Source organism: Lissotriton helveticus, chromosome 6 (genome assembly GCF_964261635.1).
Source record: "Lissotriton helveticus chromosome 6, aLisHel1.1, whole genome shotgun sequence".
In the NCBI taxonomy this organism is placed as follows: domain Eukaryota; kingdom Metazoa; phylum Chordata; class Amphibia; order Caudata; family Salamandridae; genus Lissotriton; species Lissotriton helveticus.
The window spans coordinates 736,758,218-736,784,524 of NC_136067.1; the positions used below are offsets into that span (position 1 = coordinate 736,758,218).

Here is a 26,307-nt window from a genome sequence, read left to right on the forward strand (position 1 = left end):
AATTTGGAGGAAACTATTAAAATAGCTAAAAGCATTGAGACTTCTCAAGTGTCTTTGAAAGAATTGAAGGATAAACATATCGATCCTGTCAATGTTGTCTTTAGCACCTCTAAGACCAAACAAAGCAAATCTCGTCGATTTTCAACTAAAAACTCGAAAAACAGAAACTCTGGGTCAGGGAAAATTACATCAGACGTCAAAAATATGAAACAAATTTGTTACCGGTGTGGTAACTCTCCTCACCAAAAGAGGGCGAAGTGTGCAGGTGCCAATGTAGTATGTATGAAATTAGGGCATTTTGCGAAGGTTTGTTTTAAAAAAAAAAATTCAACGATCAGAAAAGGTCTGTTGCATGCGTTTTGGAGTCAGACTATGAATCTGATTCAGAAATATTTTAGTAGTTGCCGAATTTAATGATCATTTTTCAAATGTTAATCATTCCATTGAATGTGTTGATCCTATTTCTGAAATTTGTATGGGAAGTAAACCACAAACCCCCAGATGGATCAAGCATCCATTTTGCGATTCATTATTAGCGAAAAATAAGGATTCGCTAATAAGGAATAGCAAAATGCCATGCATGGAGAACTCGCTTAAAAAATAGCGATTTTTTAAAATTCCTTAATTGCGACTCGCAAATTGCGAGTCGCAATTAAGGAATACCTCCCCATTCATTCCTATGGGCCTATAGGCCCATAGGAATGAATGGGAAGACAATCTCAATTTGCCATTCTCCATTAGAGAATCGCAAATTGAGATTGCAATTTCAAGGGTGCCATGGTGTCAAAAGGACACCCTGTTGCACCCCTGAAATCTGCATATGGGTACATCTTGCACACACATATGCCCTAAGGGCATATGTCTGTGTGTAAAATGGAACTTTGAAAAAAGCACTTTAGTGCATTTTTCAAAGTTTTTGCAAATTACCATGAAGTTCAACTTCATGGTAATTTGGGCCCCCTATTGGCGAAATCGCAATTTCTTTTACTTTAGTGCATGGCATTTAAGGAATCACAATTTGAGATTTCTTAAATGCAATAGCAATTTAAGTAATCGCAATTTTGCGATTTTCTTAAATTGCGATTCTTGCATTTGGGATGATGCATCCCAAATGCAAAAATACAGGTCGCAAAGGGGCAGATTCTGAGGATCTGCCCCTTTGCGAGCAGTTTTTAGCTTGATGCATCTGGGCCTAAATCTGCTGGTAGATTCAGGCGCAAGAATAACTATGTTGACTCAAAAGTTGTTCTTCGAAACATGGGGAGACCGATTATTCCAACCTCCTGAAGGTTCTTCAGTTTCGTACGAAGGTCGCAAAATTCATCTTTGAAGAGGAGTTAATTTTTAAAGATAGGAACATTTGTGGCAAGATTTATGTTACTGTCAAAGGGTTGAACATTTTGGGCTGGTACAACCAAGGCTTATCTGGGATGATTCTCAAAATGTTCTGAACAAGTTCTTGAAATCTCTGAAGAGCAAGATTTTGGCAAGTGGGAGGAACGTTTTCCATCAGTTTTTTCTAGTGGGCTTGGAACAATTTGTGGTTTCAGGTATGAAATTGCTGTCAAAGATGGGGCCTCTCTGGTCAAACATACATTTAAGAGTTTACCTTTCAGTGTGCGAGACGATATTGAGACAGAACTTAAGTCCCTGTCCGATCAAGGTATTATCGAATCAACCAAGTCTTACTTGGTCTTTCGCCCTTGGTCGTTGCACGCAAGAAATGTGGTAAGTTTAGTGTTTTTGTGGATTTGAGGTCTCGCAATAAATAAATCTGGATCGAATCTCACCCACTACCTAAAATCTGTGATCTATTTTCCAGGGTCAGAGGGTCTCAGTATTTTTCAAAGGTGGATGTGGCCAGCGCATATCATCAGATAGAGCTAGACCCAGAGTCACGTCCCCTTACCGCATTTATATCCCCTTTAAGCACATTTCAATATAAACAGATGCCTTTCGGGCTTGCCTCTGCGGCTTCCGTTTTTCAACGAGCCATGCAAAACATGTTAGGTCGGATCGATGGAGTTTTTGTATTCCATCGCATAATTCTCTGTTAAAAAAAATTATGGACCTTTTCAAGGATCGTGGGGTGGTAGTCAAGTCAGAAAAGTGCAAGTTCCACTGCAATTTATTTATTTATTGTTATTTTATTTTGAAAGTTTTATATAGCGCGAGCAAGATCCTTGCAGATAACAGAGCGCTTCACATAGACGAGGGGTAGGAGGGAGGGTGGGTACATGAGGGAGCAAAGCGAGTATAACAAATGGGAGGGAGTAAGAACAATCGGGTAAGGTCGATAATACAGGTAAACACATGTGTAAATGGATCAAACAAGAGTACAGATGGATGCAGAGTCTTAAAAAATCAAAAGTAGTAGTTCAAGTGAATTTAGCCATGAGGATAGCTTTAAATTCTTTCTTAAAAAGGAAAGTGGAGGAGATGAGCCTGGTTTCAGGAGGAAGTGAGTTCCATATCCTAGGCGCCATTCCTGAGAAGGAGCGTTTGTAAGTTCTTTCCTTGCTGAATCTTCGAGGCTTCAGCAGAAGGTTTTCTGTGCTTCTGGTGGTTCTGGAGCCGCCGGACATTGTCAGCTTCTGAGTGAGGTAGCCAGGTGAGCTCAGGTGAATAGCCTTGTGCGTTAAGCAAGCAATTTTCACATGTATTCTGGCTTCAAAGGGCAACCAGTTCAGGGCCTTAAAGTCAGGGGAGATATGTGAGTGTTTTTTTGATCCAGTGATGAGTCTCGCTGCCACGTTTAGTGAGGCTCTTAGGGGTGCTGTTGTAGTTAGGGGGAGACCGCAGAGGGCGATGCTGCCGTAGTCTATGCGAGGGATTATTAGTGCTTGTACTGCAGTTTGGAAGTCTTTGGCTGGGAGGAAGGGTTTAAGTTTCCTCAAGGTATTTATTTGAAAGTTCGCTCCCTTGGTTGCCTTGCTGATATGCTGCTGCATGTTGAGATTGGCGTCCAGTGTTATGCCTAAAGATTTAGCTGAATCCACGATGGTTGGTTGGACGTTGAGTGCAGTTAGGTGTTTAAGCCAGGTTTGAGTGGTAGAGATTTTCGCGGGAGGTGAAATCAGAAGGAACTCAGTTTTCATAGCGTTGAGTTTGAGGTGGTTATCGGCCAGCCAGGATTGGGTGCTTCTGATCGTTGAGTTCAGATGCATGATGTCGTTGGGGGATTGCAGTCTGAGATATAGTTGAGTGTCATCGGCGTACATGTGAAAGTGTACATTGGATGCTTGTAGCAAGGTGGTGAGAGGTTCCATTACTAGGTTGAACAAAGTAGGGGATAGGCAGGATCCTTGAGGGACACCTAGCGAAACAGGTACTGGGGAGGACATCAAGTTGTTGCTCTTGAATTTCTGAGACATGTTGTGTAGAAAGGAGGTGAACCACTGAACGACAGTCCCAGAAAGACCCATTCTTGTTTTTAAGAGTTCGAGTAAGTTCTCATGTTTCACAGTGTCGAATGCTGAAGAGAGATCAAGAAGGATGAGGAGGCAGGTATCATTGTGATCCAGAATTTGGAGGGCGTCGTCGATTATGTGAGTCATAGCCGTTTCGGTACTGTGCCCTGCTCGGAAGCCTGATTGATGAGGGTTGAGGAGAGCGTACTGTTCTATGTGTTTTGTCAATTGTAACTGGACGCATTTTTCCAACAGTTTGGCGAGAGTGGGAATGTTGGTAATCGGACGGTAGTTGTTTAGATCAGTGGGGTCTGCTGTTGGTTTCTTTAGTAAAGGAGTAACTTGACCAACTTTGAGGGAGTCCGGGATGGTTCCTTGTTGCAGTGAGCTATTGATAATTTTAGTCCAGAGTGGGAGGAGCAGAGGGGTGAAGCCTTTTACAGCGTTAGCAGGAAGAGGGTCATTGAGGTGATTGGATGGTTTCAAGGTGCTGAGTAGACTGTCAATTTCTTCTTCAGAGTACTTGACAAAAGATGACCAAGTTGCATTGTTTTTTGGTTCATTGGGTGTTATGCAGTGGTGTTTGGAGTAGAGGCTTGCGTCAATGAGGAGATCGCTCCTGATGTTGTCGGTTTTTTGTTTAAAGAAATCAGAGAAATCTTCACAGGAAGGTGCATTGCCTATAGTGTCGACTGCTTGGGGTTTTTCCTTGGATTGAGATCGAATTAGTTCGAACAGTTTTCTCGGACGTTTTTTTGCTTGGTCGAGCTGGAGCGTTTTATTTTCCTGAAGTATGCGTTTCTCTTTTTCTTCAGAATTTTTAGGTGTAGCGCCGAGGGAACTGATCTCCAGGTGCGCTCTGCCATTCGCATGGCACGTCAGTCTACATTAAGACTCCCGTCGTACCAAGGGTTGGAGATCTTGGTGGAGTCTCTTTTCAGTTGCATCGGTGCAGCCTCATTGATTATTGAGGTCATAGCGTTGAGATAGTGATCAGCTAAGCATTGAACGTTAGTAACGCCGGTAGGGGGAAGTAGGAGATTGAAGCTGTTAGGGGGTAGAGAGTTTAGATTGAGTTTCTTCAAGTCTCTTTTCCAAACTTTGGGCTTGGAGGATTGGACTGGGATACGTCTAACTTTTTCATTGATGAAGAATGTGACAGTATGGTGATCTGACCAGTCACAGGGTTGGATTGAATCAAGTTGAATAGTGCCTTCTTTGGCGATGATGAGGTCGAGGATAGAGCCTTTGTCATGGGTCGGGCTGTGAATGTTTGTGAATGGCAATGAAATTGAATATTTAGGTCACCATATTTCTGGAGAGGGAATTAGTCCCAGACAAGGACTGTTAGACACGATAACTCATGCTCCTGTGGATAAAACAGGAGTCAAGTCTTTGCTTGGTCTACTAGAATATTATTCAAAGTTTATTCCCAACTATACCTCCATAGTGCAACCCATTAGTTCTCTGCTCAGGAAAGGTGTTATTTTTTCTTTGTCAGATCAATGTGCATCAGCTCAAAGTCATGTTAAAGAGTATCTTACCAACAGTGGTGCCCTTAAACCATACAATCCTGAGTTACCTTCCTGCCTGTATTACAGTTGATGAAAGTCAAGTAGGTCGGGGGGGGGGGGTGTTGACCTAAGATTCACCCAGTGGTGAAAATACAATCTCTTTTGCTTCTAGAGTTCCGAGAAATGGGGAACTTCAGTACTCTGTTATAGAGAAGGAACATTTGTCTTGTCTATGGGCAATTGAAAAGTTCTGTTCCTACTTCTGGGGAAGGCGTTTTTTGTTAAGGACGGACCATAAACCACTCATCAATATACTAGGTGCTGGTACCAGTAAATGCTGCAAGAATTTTCAGGATGGTGTCTCGTCTGATGCAATACCGGTTTGATGTTGTTCATGTTTCTGGGGGCAGAAATTTCAGGGCGGACTTTCTATCCAGGTTCCCCATGAGTGATAGTGGAAAAGAGTCTGATGTCACAGACTGTGGAGAAGAGAATTCACATGATGGCCTAATTGCTTCAATTGATTTACCGGAGCATAGTCTTGGCACTGAAGAGAGTTAGATGAAGGCCCTTTCTAATGATAAAGTTCTCCAACAAGGGAGTGAGTAGGTCAGGACTGGTTGACATAGAGAACATGTTCTACCTCAATAATTGCAACCTTTCTAGAAAGTTGAATTAGAGACTTCAATGGAGGGTGGTGTTTTGGTACGAGCTGACAGACTTATTCCTCCACAGAGCCTTTGAAGAGGTATAATTGTTAGGGCTCATGAGGGTCATTTGGGATCAATTCTTACTAAGCGAAGAGTCTGTGACTGTTTTTGGTGGTCCTCCATGGACAGTGATGTGAGTGACGTTGTTGATTTTTGTTCCATTTGCAGGTCTGCTGACAAGGGGTTGAAGGTAGCCACCCCACCTCTTCTCCCTATTGAATGTCCTTCCGTACCTTGTTCAAAGTTGGGGTTAGACATCATGGATCCTCTAGAAATTTTATCTGGAGGATTTCGTTTATTATGGTGTTGATTGATTACGCATCCAAATGGCCTGAGTTAAAGTTGGTGAAAGAAATGTCTTCTACTATTGTTATTTCTTTTCTAAAGGATGCTTTTATGAGGGAAGGATTTCCTCAAACATTGGTGACAGATAACGGTACACAGTTTGCCAGTACTGTGATTGAATTTTTCTTACAGTCATGCAATATCAGGCATGTTAAAAGTTCTCTTTACCATCCCCAGTCCAAAGGACTTGTAGAACGTAGGAATAGGGTTGTGGGAGACTGTATCAGGCGGGCAAAATCTTCTAACTGTGATGTTATCAACTCCATAAATAGCATGCTTTGGTTCTATAGAACCACTCGACACCCAAAATTTCTCCTTTCAAATTATTGAGCGGGAGAAATGCGAATACAAGTTTTAAACCTGCGTGGATAAATAAGTAGAATAGGTCTGTTCCTGATGTTGAAAGTCTTATGAAGGTGCGAAGAGAGAATTTTTCTATCTCACAACTCAAACAAAAATCTTGGTTTGATAGGAAGAAGTCTGTAAAAACTGTACCTGTTTTTGTGGGAGATCTTGTGCGTGTTAAGTCTGCTACACATGTGAAGAAGGGTGAGAGCAAGTTTGATCCACCCATTTTAGTCACCGAGGTGGGAAAGAATGCTGTTCAGGTTGAAGGAGGTAATTGGTGGAATGTAGGAAAAATTGTAAAAGTTAAAAATGTTGTTCCGTTTACTTCAGATTTGCCCGTTTCTCGCAGGACTGTTGGACCTTACCAAGTTTCTCTTAGTAATTTTATTTTTATTGAGAAGAGAGGATATGTTGCACTCTCTCCTAGTTCATTTATCTTAAATGATTGACACTGTATTCATTTAATATGTACTGCATTCCAGGCTTTGTCATGTAGAATGTTAAGGGTTGCCTGGATGCTCTGTCACTGGGTTCTATTATTTGAAGTGATCCAGAGAGCAGTTGGAGCCAGCTGATTGCCACCGTCTCTCCTGTCTGCTGTGTAGCAGTTTATGAATAAACTCCACTCATCATATCTGCTGTCTATAGAGTTTATTACTACAGTTCCCCTCATCCAAAGAGCTGAAAGTCGCACCTTTTTGTTCCTGGTTCATAAAGCATGAAACAATCACCCCCTCTCATCAGAAAAACTTAACACCCAAAGTAATAACATTCCTATAGCCATAAACACCAGTTAGGGGATCCACAATTTCACAGACAGCCAAGAAAAGTTGCATACAAAAAGATTTCAGCTCAATAGGCATGCAAGTCTGGAAATAAAACCAATACACAAAAGTTCCTTTGCCCCTTACTAAATGGAAAAGTTGCCCTCAAACCATAGACAACCTTGAAAAATAGTAATAAGTTGAAAGGAAAATAAAGGGCTGACAGACTTCACATAGATAATCCTCACGGAGAAGAACAAGGACTGCTGGGATAATTAATGTGTGCAAACAAGGAAAATACAAACCTTTACAAAGGTAATTTTTCCACAGCCCTTTAGATTATTCAAGGTCATAGAGTCTTTTTGCCAAGACATGTCGGTGACGTCAGTCAAAAGTGGAATAAAAAAAAAAGTATGATCAAAGTGAAAATCTAACAAAATTGTTAGAATATATTAAGTTTCTGTAAGTAAAACAGCCTTGGTCTCTGAAAAAACAGGGAGGGTTCTTTAACACTGCTGGAACCACCGTGAGTCATCTAGAAGAAGTAATTGGTACAAATCACTGAAATATTATCACAGCGTACAATAGCTGCCAACACTAAATATAGTTTCCAGTAAATGTTAGGCTCCCGACCGAACTGTGCAAACCATCATACACTAAATGTGGCATAAACATTTTTATTGAAAAGAAAAAGAAAAAATAATATCCATAATTCTTGTGCCAGCAAGTTAAACACACAAGATGATGGACGGAATGTTGCACAATGGCAAAATATTCACCCCCAGTCACATATCTGGGTTTAATCCATTGTTATTTTGCTCACCAAGACACCCCAGTTCTGACATGGCCATATGCAAATCAGTCTTGACCCTGTGCCTCATGGGAACAGTCCAGCCCGAACTGCCAAGCCATGTCTTCCCTGGACCGGAATCAAGCATCCTAGGACCGGTTTCTGGCTATCAGCCGTCTTCAGCCAGGATAGCTTGACTCCAGTGGCTTAGTGAGCACGGGACCCACGTCTGGGCATACCCTTCCCACATAGGATGAACAGCAAAACACACAAGATGATGGACGGAATGTTGCACAATGGCAAAACATTCACCCCCAGTCACAGATCTGGGTTTAATCCATCGTGTGCCAGCCAGTTAAGTCACAGAAGACAAGACATTGCTAAGTGTTGAAACAATGAAGCCCATATTCACGTCCAGGGTCAAGTGACAGGACCTGTATCATTTGCTGTAAAGTATTTTCTTAGAAAATAAAACATCAACTTTGAGTACGGAATGGATATTCAGCAAATCATTTCATTCTGAAGAGAAAAAAAGATGAGCATCTATGGCAAGGTTCAGATACAATTTATTTGACACATTAAAGTTTAAAATTGATTTTCTCTGGTCATGTGAGGGATTTCAAGATCGAGGAAGAGAGCATTTCTAAATCTCTGTGAATCGTTGGTATCTGAAAGGCACATCACGTGGACATCTGGAACTTCCTATGAACGAGGCAGAACATGACATTTAGAAATGTCATTAGGGACAAAGAGGTCGACCACAGAGCTTCCCAGACTTAGATTATCCGGTGCAAGACTTCATTAGCAAGCCTTCACTGTGTAGACGGTGAGCCCATACAATTGTGGCCTCTTGCATACTTATTACTCGCCTCTGCTAGCCTTTGCACTGGATTGGAAGAATACATAACTGTCAATGCTCAATTTAAAGATGTATTTGCAAGTCACTCGTTCAAGTAGAAAATGGGTATTGATTTGTCTAGGTAAAAATATTCTCCTCTTTAAGAAGTAGAGGAAATAGCTTGCAGGAGAACTGCTTGAACCTATTGTTTAACAAAGTTTTAAAAGATTCTGTCAGCAAACTAGCATGTGAAGAACTTGTTGAGATTAAGAGAGTTGTTTATTACGTGGGCAGAATAGGAGAACATTTCTAAGTGTGGCGCCTGCCAGAAGTAGTTCAATATCCATAAACTTGCACATTTAAGGATGATCCTTTCCCTTTTAGGAACATCCAGTAATGTGTGCTTGTCAAATGCAGTGGTACAGTTTTTCCATGGTGGCAAGGACCAAATCTTTAATCTGGGTTTGAAGAAGGGCCTCATCTAGGATAAAATATTGTTTTCTGAAGCAATTAATAATGTTGAAATTGAAAAGGTACATTTGAGTTTCCTTTACACACACTGAATATGTAACACTGGAGTAAATTCAAGATGGGTAACTGTTATGCTAAAAGTCAGTAATTTGCCCGAACCTAAGAACAATTATATAAAAGCTGACTTCTGACCTTCAGTTTTGCCATTTAATAATTGTTACAGAATACTTTCCTTTCACATCAAAATAATTCTGAAACCCACCTGTTGCCTTCTTTCGCCTCTCGTCCCGTTTGTCCTTTTTACTTGCAGTTGCATTTTCCAAAAGAGAGGCCTGCTTGAAATCATCTTCTGTGAGCAAATAAACGGGGCTACTTTTCATTTCCTACAACATAAAAGAGACTCACGCTCAGCTACTGCGTCTTAATCACATAAAAAAACAAGAAATCATGAAACCTGAATTTTAGATAACATTTCCTGGAAATAAAGCCATAAACACGTGCCCAAACATTCGTCATAAAAGCCTGAGATTCCCTCAAAGCTTTCGAAGCTATGTGGTAGATGGGAATATGTAAATAATTAAAGGTTTCAAAAAATGAGTATGTATCCAACGAGCGCTACTATACAAGTGAGATATACTATAAATAAACCAACCAAATAAAGAATACTCCTCTAAAACAAACTAACAACGATGAAGTGCAAAGAAGTGTCTTCATGTAAAAGATGTTAGAATGAGGAAAATGGTACATACCTTTAAAACCTGTACTTCTCGTTAACTTCCCAATAGGTTATACTCGTTGCAGTCCTTGCTTTCATAAAGAGTTACCCTCTCGTCAAGACAGGCTTTCAAACCAATTTACCAAATTACCACAAAAATAATTTAATAACAGTTTTGTTTAAACAAAAAATACAGGATGTTAGTTTCTCCTTCATCTCTAATGAATCCTTGAAAACCCACCCAATGCTTGTTCTATATCGTACTGTGAGATGGAATGAGTTATTTTAGGACTATGATGAGGAAGACCCTGGCTCAGTAGAATGGAGATTAGCGGTAAATAATCTGCACATTATCTCTTCATTGGACCCTTGCCACAGTCATTCACACTTAATTCATGAAGATATACCAAGCCATCTTGAGTTTGGACAATGAAGACCAACTCGAGTAACACTTAAATATTTTATTCACCACATTCATAAAAGCAGAAAAAGAAAACTTCGGTGACTGAATTCAAAACTGATTTGTGCAAAGCAACCTCAAAACTAGGGATTCCATTAAAATAATAGTGCTAAACAAAAGTAGTGGTCAAAGCCTATGTGGCTATCCTGCACATTTCTGACATTGGGATCTCTTTGACTTCTGCCTAGGGTGCTGCTGCACCTCAGGTTGACCTACCCAAAATATGTGAAGGAAAGACCTTTTTGCCTTGGAACCGGCCTGGCAATGGCTACTAGTGGCTGTAGTCAGCTAATGGCTTCTACCATTTGGTGCAAGGGTCACCAACAAAGATTGACAGCATCAGAATAATACTTTACAGTCCAAGTAGAGGAATATTTAGTAGATGCAGTCGACTTTCTTCCTCATTGGAAGGGTGTGGAAATAAAATTAGAAGATTAATGTTCTGTTCTAAATGAAACATAGGAACAAAAGTTTGACCTTAAGGGAAGACCTTCAATAACAATAATGCTACCAGCAAAATGTTCATGTAAGCATCATCTATGATCAAGGGTGCCATTTGCCCCAATCTTCTAGTTGAAGTTACAATTGAAAAAAGCAACCTTGGCAGATAAAATAAAAAAGAGGATGGGATTGTACATATTGGCTCAAATGGAGGCTTACTGGACACTAAAGGAAGATCATAAGACCGAATTAGGAAAGGAATAGGTCTGCGATTTTGAAAAAGTATGAGCAATTTACCTGCAAGCAAGACTATCCGAGAAATGGAATCACCTTGCTGTCTAAAGGGCTTGATGGCTGCCTATTAGACCATTATTGAAGAAGCAGACAAACCCAGTGTAAAACGGTCTTTACGGAATTCAATAACCTAAACAGACCACATGAAATAGTATTCAAGGGCCTCTCAACACCAACTCGAAAACCCAAGTATCTAATTATGCATTGGCACACTGGTACATTTATGTGTCAAACAAATTATAATAAAACGAATTACAAAGTTGAGATTGATCTGGCTTCTTATCTAAGAAGTACTGATAATCTGGACACTATGGCTAATATTCACTTTTAATAATTTGATCTAATAAAAAAGCTCTGTATTCTCAAGCCCTTTTCACGAGGACTTGTAAAAGCTACTAATCATATTAATATTCAATTATGCAACAAAAGTGTTTAACAAACTCTGCATTGATCTAATTATATCTTAAGTAAGAATTTGTTATGAAATAAAACGGGCATGTTGCCAATGATTTGAAAAGGCACTGCAACAAACAAGGTGATGGAAGGAATGCTTTAATTTGTATGAACCACAGCTCCATTAGGAACAGTCCAGCCAGACCTGCAAGGTGTGGTAACCTGTGGACGGGCACACAGGCAACCCCAGGTTGTTTCATCCCACTTAAGTCTCATCAGTGAGGTATAGCTTGAGTTCAGTGGCACAGTGAGCAAGGATCCCACATCGGGTCAAACCACCGCATTTAGGGAGTATATTTCAACAGACAACAAGAGGAATACTTGAATTCATCTTCGCCACTGGCAATGGCTTGGGCTCCATCACAGTCTATTGTTTTTTGCCCACTATGGCATATCAGACAAAAACCTGTGAGGGACAAACGAAACCTCCAAGGAAATAGAAAATATGCTGAAACTGATATACAAGTAGTAAAAAATATTCTTATCTTGGAATTATATTTTAGAAACAGAGACATTTTGTCTGACATACTAAACTTTAAGGCTGTTGTGTTTCGATTTAAATACCCATACATAGGTTTCACGAATCATACCCTTTTATAGGCACAACTCACATTGCCATTATTTAGGCATAGAATCCCAGTTCCTATTTAGGCATCAGCCATGCTATCCAAATACATGCATGGTCATCTACATCCGTCCATCCCACGTCACAATGAGTTCTTAGAAACCAGACCCTTAAGCCATGGGACATTCCATGCTTGGATTATTGATTTCTTCAAGAACTCATGTATTATGCACAAACAACTATTCCTTAGGGATTCATACATGACGTCTTCTCTGCCCAACTTTACGTCAATGCTAACATTCATAGGCACCTTCCAGGTATAAATATACCTTCACTCACCATGGAAAACCACGGCTCGGCTACACAGCTTGATACGGCTCGTCACGGGAAGTTCGGAAGGAATTCGAGTCCCCGCCTGACGCACTGACCAGACACTGTCATCCTGCTCGCAGAGAATCCAGCTTCCAGTGTCCTGACTCTCTTCGCGGGGTGTTCGGGATTGAAATCCGGAAAGAGATTCCAACCTCTCTCGTTCTAAGGTAGGGAGCAGACTAGAACCTAGAGGGACTCTTGGCAATACAAACTATCGATAAACTATACTGTAGAAAAACAGCGCCTACTTCTTACCTCGTACTACACTTAGGTTAGGTACACTGGGGTGTAACTACGTAGAAGCACCAGATGAGTATTCACATTTTAGCCTATGTTATTTATGTATGTATATATGAATACATGTCTTAGCTAAAAGACCATGCTATTGCAGTATTATTTCTTATTACTGCTTACGCTGTACTAATTATATTTCGCTTACTGTCTTGCGATTGTAACAGCTCATATCACTTGCACGAGAAATAAGACTGTTCAATAAATCTTTTTATTGAAACGCCCATCTATCTATTTCTGTGTAACTCTGAAGAAACTAAGCATGCACGATTGACTGAGTGAAACTTATCTATTGTACCCACGATTCTGAGAACTGTTCCGATTCTAAGGGAAACAAAGTTGTCATGTTTATGAGGTTGTCAGAAACTAATCCCTTCTTGTTTATTCAAGAAGTTTCTAATGACCTCTGAGTTAGCTGGCACACAAAGTAATTACGTTTAATATACTCGAAAGGAGTATACTGACCTCAGTCCTATGCAAAAACTATAGTGTATACTATTCCAATGCGCAGAGCCTATAAGGAAAATAGGAACTACACTACAAGGCAACTTCTATGGCAATCGGCTTGTAACATCGATTTTCAGATATGGGTAGGCGGAACAAGACAGGTCTGGTTAAAGAATATATTATTAAAATTACTCTATACGGAAAGGAACGCACAGCCCCAAAGCTATGTCATGCCATGTCCCCAACAAAGGTTTTTAAGTGAAAGCCTGATGATGCCTTTCTTTGCCCCCCGCTGAGATGCCAGTGAGCAAGGGCTAACTAAGTCTGAACGCATATGGCCAGAATCGATGCTGGAAGGGTGATGATGTTGCCGCACTTACCTACCAATAAAAAGGTTAAAACACACCTGTGTGAGGCGCCTCAACTGAGAGCGTTCTTCATGTGGAGATATGTATATATAACCTTCCGAACACCGTAGAGCGGGTGCCTCCGTAACGTGAGAGCAGCTTCATGTCAATTAATTTGCCACTAAAATTCCAACAGGAACACAGAGCACTCTGCGGGATATTAAAAATACCATTTTATTGCTGATCACACCAGTAGATGCGTTTCATCAAACTACCTTTTTCAATAATGGTTCCCAAGTAGGGTCACATGATCGCTCTTTAAAATATGCACGCACTCACTCCTATTGAATCACCAGTGTTAGCTATGGAGACACGTTGTGTGTCTCCATTTTCTTCTTACAGCCAGCGTGTAGCCATCTTTGAATGTTTCAGTCCGAATTAATGGCAGTGTCTTTGGACAAATTGCAGCTTAAGTAGTACTTATTACTAAATGAAATCACTGCACAAAACAATCTTGTAATACATTGTATCCATTTATTCACACATAGGAGCGATATTGATTTCTGGTGCAATGCCTGGTATCTATTCCCTTGGTTACCGCAAGTGCCAAGTCAGAGAGAGTGCGATCCAATAGGAATGAATGCGTGCATATTTTAAAGAGCGATCATGTGACCCTACTTGGGAACCAGTTTTGAAAAAGGCAGTTTGCTTAAACGCATCTACTGGTGTGATCAGCAATAAAATGGTATTTTTAATACCCTGCAGAGGGCTCCGTGCTTCTGTTGGAATTTTAGTGGCAATAAAGAATAATAATTATATATATGGTTTCTAAATTACATGTTGATGTACATTAAGTTGTACCAAAGCTAAGTGTCTTAATTTGAAGGTACGGTTGTAGAAAATCATTAAGCTATGTAGCTACTATCACTGCTACACCTTTTATCAATGTATTTAACATTTAATTCTTTCTTTGCCTACGCCGAACTTCAGACATATGAATAATATTTAGTAACTAATATATGTTCATTGTGTTGTTGCGTTAATTTATTTGTAAAGCATGTGATTACCCGAAGGTGTACTGGTGCTCAGTAAACATTGACCCAGATACAGTAAGAATAGTAATGCAAGGAATAAAGAAAGCTCTATGATTTCTGGATACATTGGAGAAAATGTGGTAGTCAGTTCAAATTAAAATGATGGCTTTCCTAAAGTGAAGCTGGAACCATGGAAAAGGCTTTTTAAAGTGGGGGACATTCAGTTTCAGAGAATGGGCAGAACTGAAATTGTACGAAAGTCTGTAGAAAGCAAATAAGGTGGTCATGTATGAATAAGGTCGAACTGGGAACAAAGCTTTGTATCAAACGCAGAATGCCTTAACATAATGTGGTTTGGAACTGGTAACCAATGTAGGGACTACACTAATGAGGAAACGAACAGATTAAAGTGCATTATACATAAGGTTAACTTCAGCATTTTGTATATGTTGCAATTTGCGAATCAGAGAGTTAGAGAGGCCTGTATACAGAGATTTACCATAGTCCAGTCTACTTAATATTAAGGACTGGACAAGTATCTTTCGAGAGTCAAATGGTAACAAGAGTTGGGAGCTTTCTAAATACTTTTATCATAAAGTAGCTATAAGGTCAGAAATGTGTTTTTGGAATGATAGATTTGTCTCAAAGTTCACTGCAGGTTAGGTGCAGGTGCAGCAATTCTGGCGGAGTATCAAAAGAGTTGGGCTACCACTGAGAGGACAATAAATAAGGTATTCCAAAGACTTAAACTTGCATCTTGAATGTATTCGAATATAAAGAATTGTCCATCAGCCAACGAAGCCAAACATGATTGTGCACAAGGCTGAGCCTCAGAAAGGGAGCCGTCAGTTGGGAGTTGTTCGCATATACCGGGCACGTCAATCCAAAGAAGGCTATTAAGTGGGTAGAAGCAACATAAAGGTTGAAAAGGGTGGGCTTGAGAGAAGATCCCTGGGGGACGCTGCAAGGGCAGATTTAAAAGTTGTTTGGGAATGGTCCACAGAGACCGGGTGCGCAAGTCCATTAAAAAAGGAGCAAAACCAGTTGCTCACCAGGCCCCCAAAACCCTTGACTTCATTCTGGTAAGCAAAATGTCATGGGCGACAGTTTAGAAAGAAGTGGAAAGATCAAGGAGGATGAGGATGGTGTTTCCAGCCTCATCCAAGGTTAGTCTGATGTCATTTGTAGCTGCTATCAACACGGTCTCTGTGCTTAAGAACGGAATTGTTGAGAGTACAATGGGCATGTAATTCAGAAAGGTGTTAAAATGTTAATTAACACATATTTCCATTATTTTAGAAATGGATGGCAAGAGAGAACTTGGCCTATAGTTTGAAGATGTAAATGGATCCAGAGAAGCCTTAAGAAGGGAAATACTCACTGCCTGTGTCCAGGACTCGGGAATTTGATATAAATACAGCAGCTGCTGTTAGAAGTTTCTATGTTTATTTTAGGACAGAAGGCCTAAAGATATAAGAAAACGCGTAGCCCAAGGAAAGTCGCACAAAAGCATGTACATGATGTGCTTGTCCATGCTTGCTCATTGCAAGATAAGACAAATATTTTATTCACATGCCCAGCATTCGTTGTTCCCAGCAACCATGTATCCTTCCAATTTTTTGGGAAGACAACTTTTATCCCATTTTCTGATGCAATCAATGCTTTATACAGACAATATGAATTCTTTAAGACATTTATTTGTTTTTAATTTTGCATTGCAAGATGTAATATTTGTCATATTGAGATTCTATTGTGCTATACCGTAATTTGCATTTTCTTCTGGGTAATTTACTGTGTAATCGATAAGTAGCAAATTTAACACGAAATGGAGGTGACATTTGAGTCAAATATGTCCAAGAGATTGCAGATTTGGGAAACAAACCAGTGTTTTGCAGTTAAATTGCCAGAACGACTAAGGGGAAGCACAGAAAGGTTTTAGGTGATACTGTAAACAGAGAAGAAGTTGTGCGTAATAGTAGGCTGCCACTGTGAAGTAGATACTGTGTGAAAGGATTGGACACTTAATGAGAATTGTGCAATGATGTTGAACAGAGGATGAAGAGAGGCGCTGAAGAAAAGGGAAGTAGGGGAATACAAGAATATGGTTGCAAAGAGAAGGGCCACCTGGAACGTTGTTTCAGTACTCAAAAATCAAAAAAATCATAGAACCAAGCTTGGCGATGTTAGGATCTCTAACAACAGTGTGAAGTAGTGTCAAAAAAGTATGGAAATTACCTGAAACAAAGCAATTGATTAAGTCAAAGAAGGGAGAGCACCTTTTTCTGCTGAAAAAAGTTACGATCTATACACAAAATGAATGGTAATTTCTAGATCATGTTTGAGGTATACTTATCTAGTTGGACAATACAGTGAGCGCTATTATCATCAACTTTCTTATTATGATGGGATTCTGAATGGTACCCAATGATGAACCACAGGAAAACAGAGAACACTAGTAGCAACCAAGTCAAACTTGTTTTATCATAGTTTAAGGGCAAACTAAGACCCCTGATTGAGAAGCGGGAATGGAGCTAGAAAGGGATTAATAAGAGAAAAGAGACCCCCCCCCCCCCTGGAGGTAAGCACAGTCTGGCGTTTGCAGCTCACAGTTATCATTGAGCCATAACATCCCTGGAGTGTGATGTTCCAAGAACTCCCACTGCACAAAGTTTTGTTATCTGTTTAAGTGTTTTGAAATAGGAACTGGAATTTATGACGACATTACCGAGCCCAGTCTACGGCTGGAAGCCACTTACCGAGATGGGACCGGGAAGTAGAGATAGACATTTCCCATAGAACAACTGAATGTGATGAATGATAATTGGTAGATATGAGTCGGGGAAGGTGGAATACACCTGGAACAATCATGGCTCGTGCTACGATGTATTACCTGACTAACATATTTGGGAACATCCTCAGTGATAATTATGAAACGTATAGTAAATAACTGAGTTATATATATGGGCAAATGTCTTAAAAATGAAATGTCAATAAAAAATATAAAAAAAAAAAAAAGAAGGGCAAACCAACTAGTTCTTAGTGCAAAAAAGGGGTATTTGCACCTCCTGCTAATGGGGTTGCAGAACGAATTGCATCACCCATTTACATTAAGTTCTCATATTTTATCGAATCTGTTTAAAGTTACTTGGTGGTCTATATGTATATATTTCCCCTTTATCCAATGCTCTTTATGCGGGTCTATCATCACATTATGGTTCTGTTCACTTATCACAAAACAGTAATATTAATTTGAAAGAATGTCAAGCAAATATTCGATCCACCCCATATTAGCACTAGGAACAAAATAATATAAGATAGAAAATCTTTCCTGCAAAGTCTGCAGACCGTCTGATTGCTAGTCTTTTCACATACATTTTTCTGAATAAATAACTAACCCCTTCCAAGTGCAAAAATGTAAATCTTACTCTGGTATTTGGTTCACATTTTTAAGAGTTGCTAGACTATGGTTTGCGTTTCTAAATCAAGTAGAGATGTAATGATGTCTAGAAGATCGTGCATCATTTTTTAATCTTGTCTTTTTTTATCCTTCAGGCGTGAGAAGGAAGATGGGTTCACCCTCAGCAATCTTGATTGTTATCTGAAGTGGACTAAAAGTATACAAAGTAGCAACACAATAATACTGTAGGGTGTGGAAGTTCTACCTACCCAATGTTAATTCCATTACGTCTAAAAAGATGATGCTTTAAAGTGTTGCTAAAATGTAGAAAATCGAGGCAATTTTTCATGTTTATCTGATTTTTTAATTACATGTTTTTTATTTAACTTTTTTGCATTTAACACATCAAGCATGTTAACACGCCAAGAAACCATAGGTACATGGGAGTAAATGTACAATTGATTGTATTTAACATCAATACATTTCCATATACATAAATATGCTATGAACAAGTAACAGTCAGATGGTATATATTCTGCCACCCATTTAAAGGGACTGTGTGGGTTGGTGCTGCTATTCGCGGTCTCCCATGTCAATATCATAGTATCTCAACCAGGGACCCCATATTTTGGTAAACTTCCTTGGACACCCTCCGACCTTGTAAGTGACTTTTTCGGCTGCCATATAGAAGTCCATCAAATGTTTCCATTCCTGCAGCATGGGAGGATATGGTGCGCCCCAGTGTTTGGCTACATTTAGTTTTGCCACAACGAAGCCCAGATTACTAAACAGAAGTTTGGTTCTAGGGAGATCTACCTCCGTAGGGATACCCAACAGGGTGTATTTTTAGTGTCTATTGGTAACATTTCTCCCAGCACTCCATTGAGTTCTTCTATGATACCGTTTCAGTACTGGTTAATGCTAGGGCACTCCCATAATGTGTGTATCAATGACCCTCTCGCTACCTCACAGCGATGTCAACTGGTAGAATATGCCCTGCTGAAGTTACGCATGCAAGCCCTGTCATAGTAAACCCTATAGAGGATTTTAAATTGGATCAGTCTAAGTCTGGATTTAATTGCAACTTCCCTGGGGTGCATTAGGGCTGCTTTCCATTCTAGATCCTCAAGATCTCCCGTTTCATTTTCCCAACATGCCATAGGCTTGATCAGGGAGTTGGGCCAGTTATTGGTATCGTTTTGTCCAGAATACTGCCTTCTCTTCAATTTACTCCAAGAGCAATCTCTACTCTAGTGGTGCATACCCTGGTAGGTTTTCAATATCGAGTCCATCAGATGTCTAGACATGATGAAGCTGGAGGTATTTTTAATGTTGTGTCGTGTTGAATTGGTCGTCTCTTTATAGAGAGCTAAAGGGAAACAATGCACCTTGCTTAATGATGTCCCCCAGTTAGAAATTCCAACAGTATCCCAGGCCATGAACTACTGAAACTTCTTGATCTCCTTCAGGTGTTCCCATCCATAGGGAGGGTTCTCCGGTGACTCACACCTCCCATTTTATCTACTGTTCCACTCCTTTCCAGGCATCTATAATCACCAGTGTTACCAACAGTAGCTTCTTTACTGCTATGCAATACCTCAATTGTATGGATTTATTTGCAATGTTTGCAGCGCCACTCTGGGGTGTCCCCCATTTCAGAGTAAAGTCCAGATTTCCCCTTCTACTCTGACAAATATTTCACAGTAAGTGGTTTGAAGTACATATATATATTTTGGTAGGGTTATCTTGTGCACTGCAGCCCTACCCCGTAGCGTCAGTGGTAGTTTCTCCAGCTTTCCAGATCTTCGTAGAAATCTGTCAGGACCCTACCGATGTTGCGTTCTAAGCTATCTTTCTTGTTCGTGGTCACATATAAACCTAGGAAGTGGAACACCTCTCTATCTACAAGCGTATTGTCCAAGTACATCATGTGGGTCAAAGTGCCTTCCTGTCAGGTATAGGCTAGATTTATCCCAGTTAATCCTATAGCCTGCATGCCCCCTATAGGTTTTGAATGTATGGAAGAGTTATGAGAGTGTTAGTGGGTTTGTGACATACAGTAAAATGTAATTGGAGTATAAGGAGATCGGTCCATATCCTGGCACATACTCCTATTCTCTGAAGCCTGTGAGATCTTCGTGTGTTAATGAGAAGCATGATAGCGGTTCCAGCCCGAGGGCAAACAATAGTGGGGACAGAGGGCACCCTTGGCACTTGTCCCTCTCACTAGGGAATTCTGTAGTTAATTCCCCGTTAACCCTCTCTCAGGCCATCGGGTCTTTGTAGAACAATGATATCCAGGCCGAACCCATATTTTACCAGGACGTGTCTCAAGAATGGCCAATGGACAGCATTGAAAGCCTTCTCTGCATCAAGGGATAGCAGCATGTGAGGGTCTTGTCTGAATTGTATGGTTTTAAACCAATTATATGACCTGTGGCGGTTTAACCTAGTCAGCCTCATAGGCATAAAGCCTCATTGGCCATGATGAATTAGGGTGGTAATAACCTTCAGAAGCCAAGGGGCTAGTTTTGAGGCCAGTATTTTGCCTCAATGGTCAAGAAGAAGATCAGGAGATACTAGCTAGTCTGTCATGGGTTTATCTGGTTTATGTATCACAACTATCATAGTGCTCCAGAAGTACTGTGGAGGGATGTCACTGTTGTTCGCTTCCATGAACAGTTTAAGCAGCTATGGGCTCAGTAATCCGGCATTTCTCTTGAAGAACTGTGCCGGTATGCCATTACGGCCTGGGGTTTTCCCAGGTTTTAGGTTGCCTATGGCTGCCTGCACCTCTTCAAGAAGCCGGCCCCAGTCAGATCTGTCAGATCGTGGGGAGGGCGTTCTTCTATCCAAGTCCATGACTCCTCTGGTGTTTGGAAAATAGGGGTCTTTCCCTTGAAAATGACTACATTTGGCTGAGAATAATTGCATGTATTGTATGTTCATTACCCAGAGCTTTATTTTGACTGAATCAAAGGTGCGTCACTGTTTGTACTTCTCATGAGTAGTTGGGGAAGGCTATAAGTTGAGCTTGGGCATATCAAATCTCACCCATTCGCCTCACTTCTCCCAAGATCAAGTCGCGGTCTTGGCAGTTGAGGAAACAGGCAATAAGGGGGCGCGGGGGCACCCACAGGTGGCGTAGTGTTTAGAGCCCTGTGTGCCCTCTCAATAACAAAGTATGTGGTGAATTGCGCCGAGGGGAGGGAGTCTTTCAACCATTTTTCCAGGAATGCCCCTGTGTCTGAGCCCAAACCCCCTCTGGAAAGCCAATGACGCGTAGGTTGTTCCACATGACCAATTTTCGTGTCTTTAACCCTCCAGCCAACATCTTTCAGGGTAGTATGCAGGTCCGTGATGTCCTCTTGAAGAACATGTTTGACATGTTTCACTTCTGCTATTCTTCCTTTTACCTGCGCACTCTCTCAGAAACGTTACAAAGGTCTTGACGAAGCAAGGTGACTACTGAGCAGACTTCTATTCTTCCTTGTAAGGTTTCTTGAGGCAAGTTTGGCTTTTAGGAGCGCTGCATTATCAGGCATGAGAGGTGTCTTCTCCTCTGGACATGTAGGAGGGCCCACCACTTTTGCACATCTGTCCATCTTGCCTTGCTTCTGCTTCTTGGTTGAATCATCTTTGGTCATGGTGGGCCGGTGCACAGTATAGTCTGCAAGTCTATGTGTGGGGGAGAGGCGCTCAGCAGAAAAGTGCCTCATGCCCCACAGTCTCAAGAGAGAAGCCCCAAAGCCAGTACCAACAACAATCAAAGTGCTCCAGTCACACAGACTGCACTTCAAGGGTCATGATGTCCACTTGACTTCCCCTCAAGAGCACAGAGGTCTCTGGTGCCGTCTTGTTGCCCAAGCACAACACCAGGGGCGCCGCACAGGTAGCATCGTGCCTGGGACAAGGGAGTGTCTCCACCTGCAGTGTGGGGTCCAGTGGGTCTTATTTGTGGCTGGACCAGCCCTATTGTGCGGCACTTCACCTCAATTAATGATAGACATGGCCGCAAGGTAGTATTTGCTAACCTACAACACCTTTCACTGTCCATGAAGATGGTCATGTTCCTTCACGTCGCCAATGTAGATATCAGCAGTGGAGCAGGCCTCTCTGATTATCCCAAAGTGAGCCTGGCTGCTGGGGAGCAGGTGTCAGCGCATCCGGGAGAGGAGGTGTCTCCACTCCCAGCACAGAGTCCCGTAGGTGTTGGTTTGTGCCCTGACCAGTCTAACCATAGAGCACTTCACCTCAATTAATGTTAGCCGTGTCAGGAAGGTGGTAATTGCAGTGAGACACTGCCTCTCAATGATCCCCGCCTTCACAGCCTTTCACCGCCCAAGGAGAGTGGCATGTCCCATTGTGCCGACGATGCAGGTAGCAGCTGTTACAGGCCTCCCCAATTATCTCCAAATTGGTCCTGGCTGCTGGGGAGCTCTCCGCCCGCAGCAGAAGCCCGCTCTAGTTCCGGCTTCCAAACAGCAGGAGTGTGACCACAGAAGAAAGCCCCGGCAGCCGCAAGGTGATCCCAACCGCATGGACCCCAGGCGGCGTCCTGGTTCCTATGCCCTGGAGCCAAGAGTCACTTATAGCCCAGTGGCCTAGTCGGGTGAAGCAATGGCTGAATTGGCTCCCCGGTCTTTTCTCAAAGTGGAGCAGTGTTCACGTTTGTGTCAGCTCTGCTTCCCTTTTCTCGATGCAGCCGGCTTGGACCATGTCTTCTTCCAGCCACCGTGCCTCTTTCGTACTCACTCGTTACCACAGATCCTTGGTGTCTGGGTATCACACTGGTGTAAAGCCACACCACAAGGGGCACTCTCTTCTGATCTCCATTTGGATCACACTCCCTTCCTTAGGGCCCACAGGTTTCGGCAGGGAAGATCCCAGCCTCCCAGCTGCCCCCTCTCACGGGCTTGTTATGCCATCTCCTCTGACAGCCAAAGGCTGTCAGGTCTAGGAGGGGGTGGGTTCGCACCATTTTTTGGGAGAGCCCTCCAGTCTCGCTGCTCCCTCACAAGCGAGGCAGGTGAGCATCTTTCGTACTTTGGGCCGGCATGCCCGAGATGCGTCACTAACTCCGAGCAGTGTACATTGCTCAGTATCACCCGGGTTGTCTGCCCACCGGACACTCGATCGCTCGTGTCCTAGGCTTATGCTGGGCGTGCAGTGTCTCCCCAGGAATTCGCTCACCGCGGGATGCGAAGCCGCTCAAGTTGAGTCCGACAGTCACGCACCACTCCATCTGGCTGCGGGCGCCACACAGGCCCACGATGCACACACCATGTTATGGCTGGAAATGGCTAGGAGGCGGTCACAATTTCACCACAGGCTACTCCGCTATTCCTCCCGGCACTACAACTTTATGTTTTTAGGGCGGATGTTGAGATGAGGATTGCAGCCGGATTAAAAAACAGGCCGGCGGCGCTGGCCTGGAGAAGGTTAGTTGGCCATCTTGTAGGCCACGCCCCCTTATTCGATTTTTTAAAAAAAACAAATTATTCAAGAAAAAATTATTGTGATGCATAGTATTGACATGCAGGTTAAAATTACTCTGGATCTTCTCCTAGCAAAAAATTAAAAAGGGAAATGCAAGGTAATAAACCAAGAGTGCTGTAGCTATATCCCTGATAATATAAATAGTGTGCAGGCCCTTATATCTGATATTTCAATAGGTTACGACGAGAAGAACATGACATGCGTAGCCCAAGTGTTAGGGAGAAAGTAGCAGTTGGCTGGTAATTGAGGAAAATGGACATTAGGCTGTATCTGTCATATTCCCCCCTCCCAGCTGGCATGAAACCTGTCTCACCTGGATTCAAGCCGGGTGCTTTTCCTTGCTTCCGTCCTCCTCGTTTCCTCAGGGAGTTACGTTCATCAAGATGCAGCAAACTACAAGTCCCATGAGCCTCTGCAAAGGGCACGCTGCCAGCAGGGAGAGCGGAAAGGGTCATAAGCATATCCGCTTCCCTGCAGCACTGCTGATTATTCTGGGAGTTCCAGGAAGGAGTTCGGACATTTTGTGTGCCTTCTTGGGTTGTTTTTGTGTGGGTCAGGTAAGGGTGTTGTGGCACCACCATTACTTACTTTGGGCTCAGTCAGTCAGTCGAGCGTGGACTTAGCTACGCCACAGGAGGAACTTTCCTAGGAGTCAGTTTCCTCAATATTTCCACACTGCGGTGTCCCTCCATGTTGGTGAGACACACGTTTGTTGTCTCATGCAGGTTGTAGGGATACCAGCGCTTCTTGGTGCTATACTGGCTATAGTTGTCTTTTTCATGTGCCCGGGCCAGGAAGAAGCTCTACCAAGCACACTTATAACTTGATCTTCACTTTTGAACCAACAAATGTATAGGCACTTGGGGGGTTATTAGTGCTTTCCACAAGGGCGCTTTAATCCTCAGTTCCATGTTTTATGTGTGTTTGTAATTCGTATTGTGCTTGTTGTGATTTGGAAGTGTACATCAACACAGCATGACGAGTATAATGCTGTGGGCATATAACTATTGTATCCTACAGGAGGTCTAACAGAGTTAAGGGAGATAAGAATTGTGTTTATTTATTTTCACTCCAGAGTCTGATGTGAATTATATGTATGATTATGTATTTTTCTCTGTGCTCAGGCCTCACACAACAACAGGGAATTATAGAAGAGCCATTGTTCCGATCTCTTACAACCCTGTGACGCAAAGGCATTGTGATAACTGGGTAGGTTCGGATCATTCTAGAAACTATTATTTTTAGACTAATGTACTGACTCAATAGAAGAGTTGGATGGTCCTAATGGTGGTAATATGTTCATTGTGTCTCCCTGCACTACTATAGTGGGCCCTTACGAGAAGGTTCATGGTTATTATCCTATGCTGAGTAAATAGGAACAAGATCTTCCTTATGGGCTCATCTGAAAAGTTATCCTTCTTTTCCTCTACAGGTACTTTATTGATTACATAGCATTTATATGCATAGTAGGAAACATATAAACCTGTTACTCATAGGCTCCTTGTTTACTGTCATTTTAAGGTCTCTTTCCCCACTGTCCCCACCCTTTCCTTCCCTTGCTCGATCACTTCACTGATCTGTGCTATAATAGCATGCAGACTTGAAGTTGTCGAGAGGTGGAGCATTTTTTAGCATCGTTCCGATCCAGTGGAGTTGGTGACACAACAGTATCAGTATATTAGTTGGACTTGTTCTCTTTTTACTTTTACTAACTTGTGTTCGACCAAGTCAGTGTTTTATGTGCTTGAATTTAGGGAGGGGCTGCAGGCACTCCAAGGCATATGAGGAAAGTTTAGGAGAAACAAAGCAGAAGAAAGCTAGCGTATATGAATATCAAAACAAGGCATAGTGATTAAATGACATTGAATAACCAATATTTGGCAAATAGTGCCAAGAGTTAGATATGTGAAAATTAAGCAGCATTTAAGAAATGTGGCTGATTTAAGCTTGTTTAGATCACGTGTCCGGACGACTACAGTACACAAACACACAACAGAGTTAACATTGTGAAATTGTAACATTGCATTTTGCTGAGCTCTCCTTTCCTGTGCAGTGACAATTATTAGGGAGGATGCCCACAGTGTTCTGTTCTCAGACTTGTAATTGTGTATCCAAGCTGAGAAGAATGTTTCTTTCTCTTTAGTCTTATCAACGGTGCCAGGATGAGCTATCACTTATTGCTAATGAATGCTTTATTGTTTTTCTGTATGCATTTTGTAGAAACTTCCACTGCTTGATAAGGGTATATCTGCCCTTGCTTAGTGATGAACTGGGAGACATACAGTAGTCGAGGCTGGCCAATGATGTTCACTTAGCTTAAATAAAGGCTTCGCTCTCAAAGAATCTACTGCCGCAGATAGTTTACTGGATTGCGCTTTCATAATCCAATAAAATGTGCTACTACGGGGGGGGGGTCGTGGTCTGGCTACGAAGAAAGATAGCAGCCTGAATCGGGGTCTCCTCACTGTGGGGAGCCCCAGACAGTGGCTTGATGCTTTCTAATACAGGTCCTGGCTTCACACTTGCGGTGTTTCCAGCTGAAGTGGCCGGGATTGCAATGGTGCCGGTCGAGTTTTCTGCGACCTCTCCGGAGCGCTATTTTCAATGAGGAAGGCACGGAGGATTGCGGAACGCAAAATGGTGAACTTACAACTCTGACTGGTGAGGTGCACGCATTGACATTATAGAGTTGCTGCTACCCAGGAGTTACACTCCACTTCTCTTTAGCAGCATTTCTCTGCATTTTCTGAGGAGAGTGGTGACTTCTGTGAGGTATCTCTACATTTATGATGCGCCTTGAGT

General features: G+C 42.0%; 1 protein-coding gene across 1 annotated transcript in view; it reads right to left on the minus strand.

Moving 5' to 3' along the window:
* The window catches only part of UFL1 (UFM1 specific ligase 1), a 428,808-nt gene that overhangs the window by 121,873 nt on the left and 280,628 nt on the right, over positions 1 to 26,307 (minus strand). Inside the window, exon 11 of the mRNA XM_078648232.1 lies at positions 9,453 to 9,573. Coding sequence (XP_078504358.1) covers positions 9,453 to 9,573 — 121 coding nt within the window. The remainder of the gene's footprint in view (positions 1 to 9,452; positions 9,574 to 26,307) is intronic.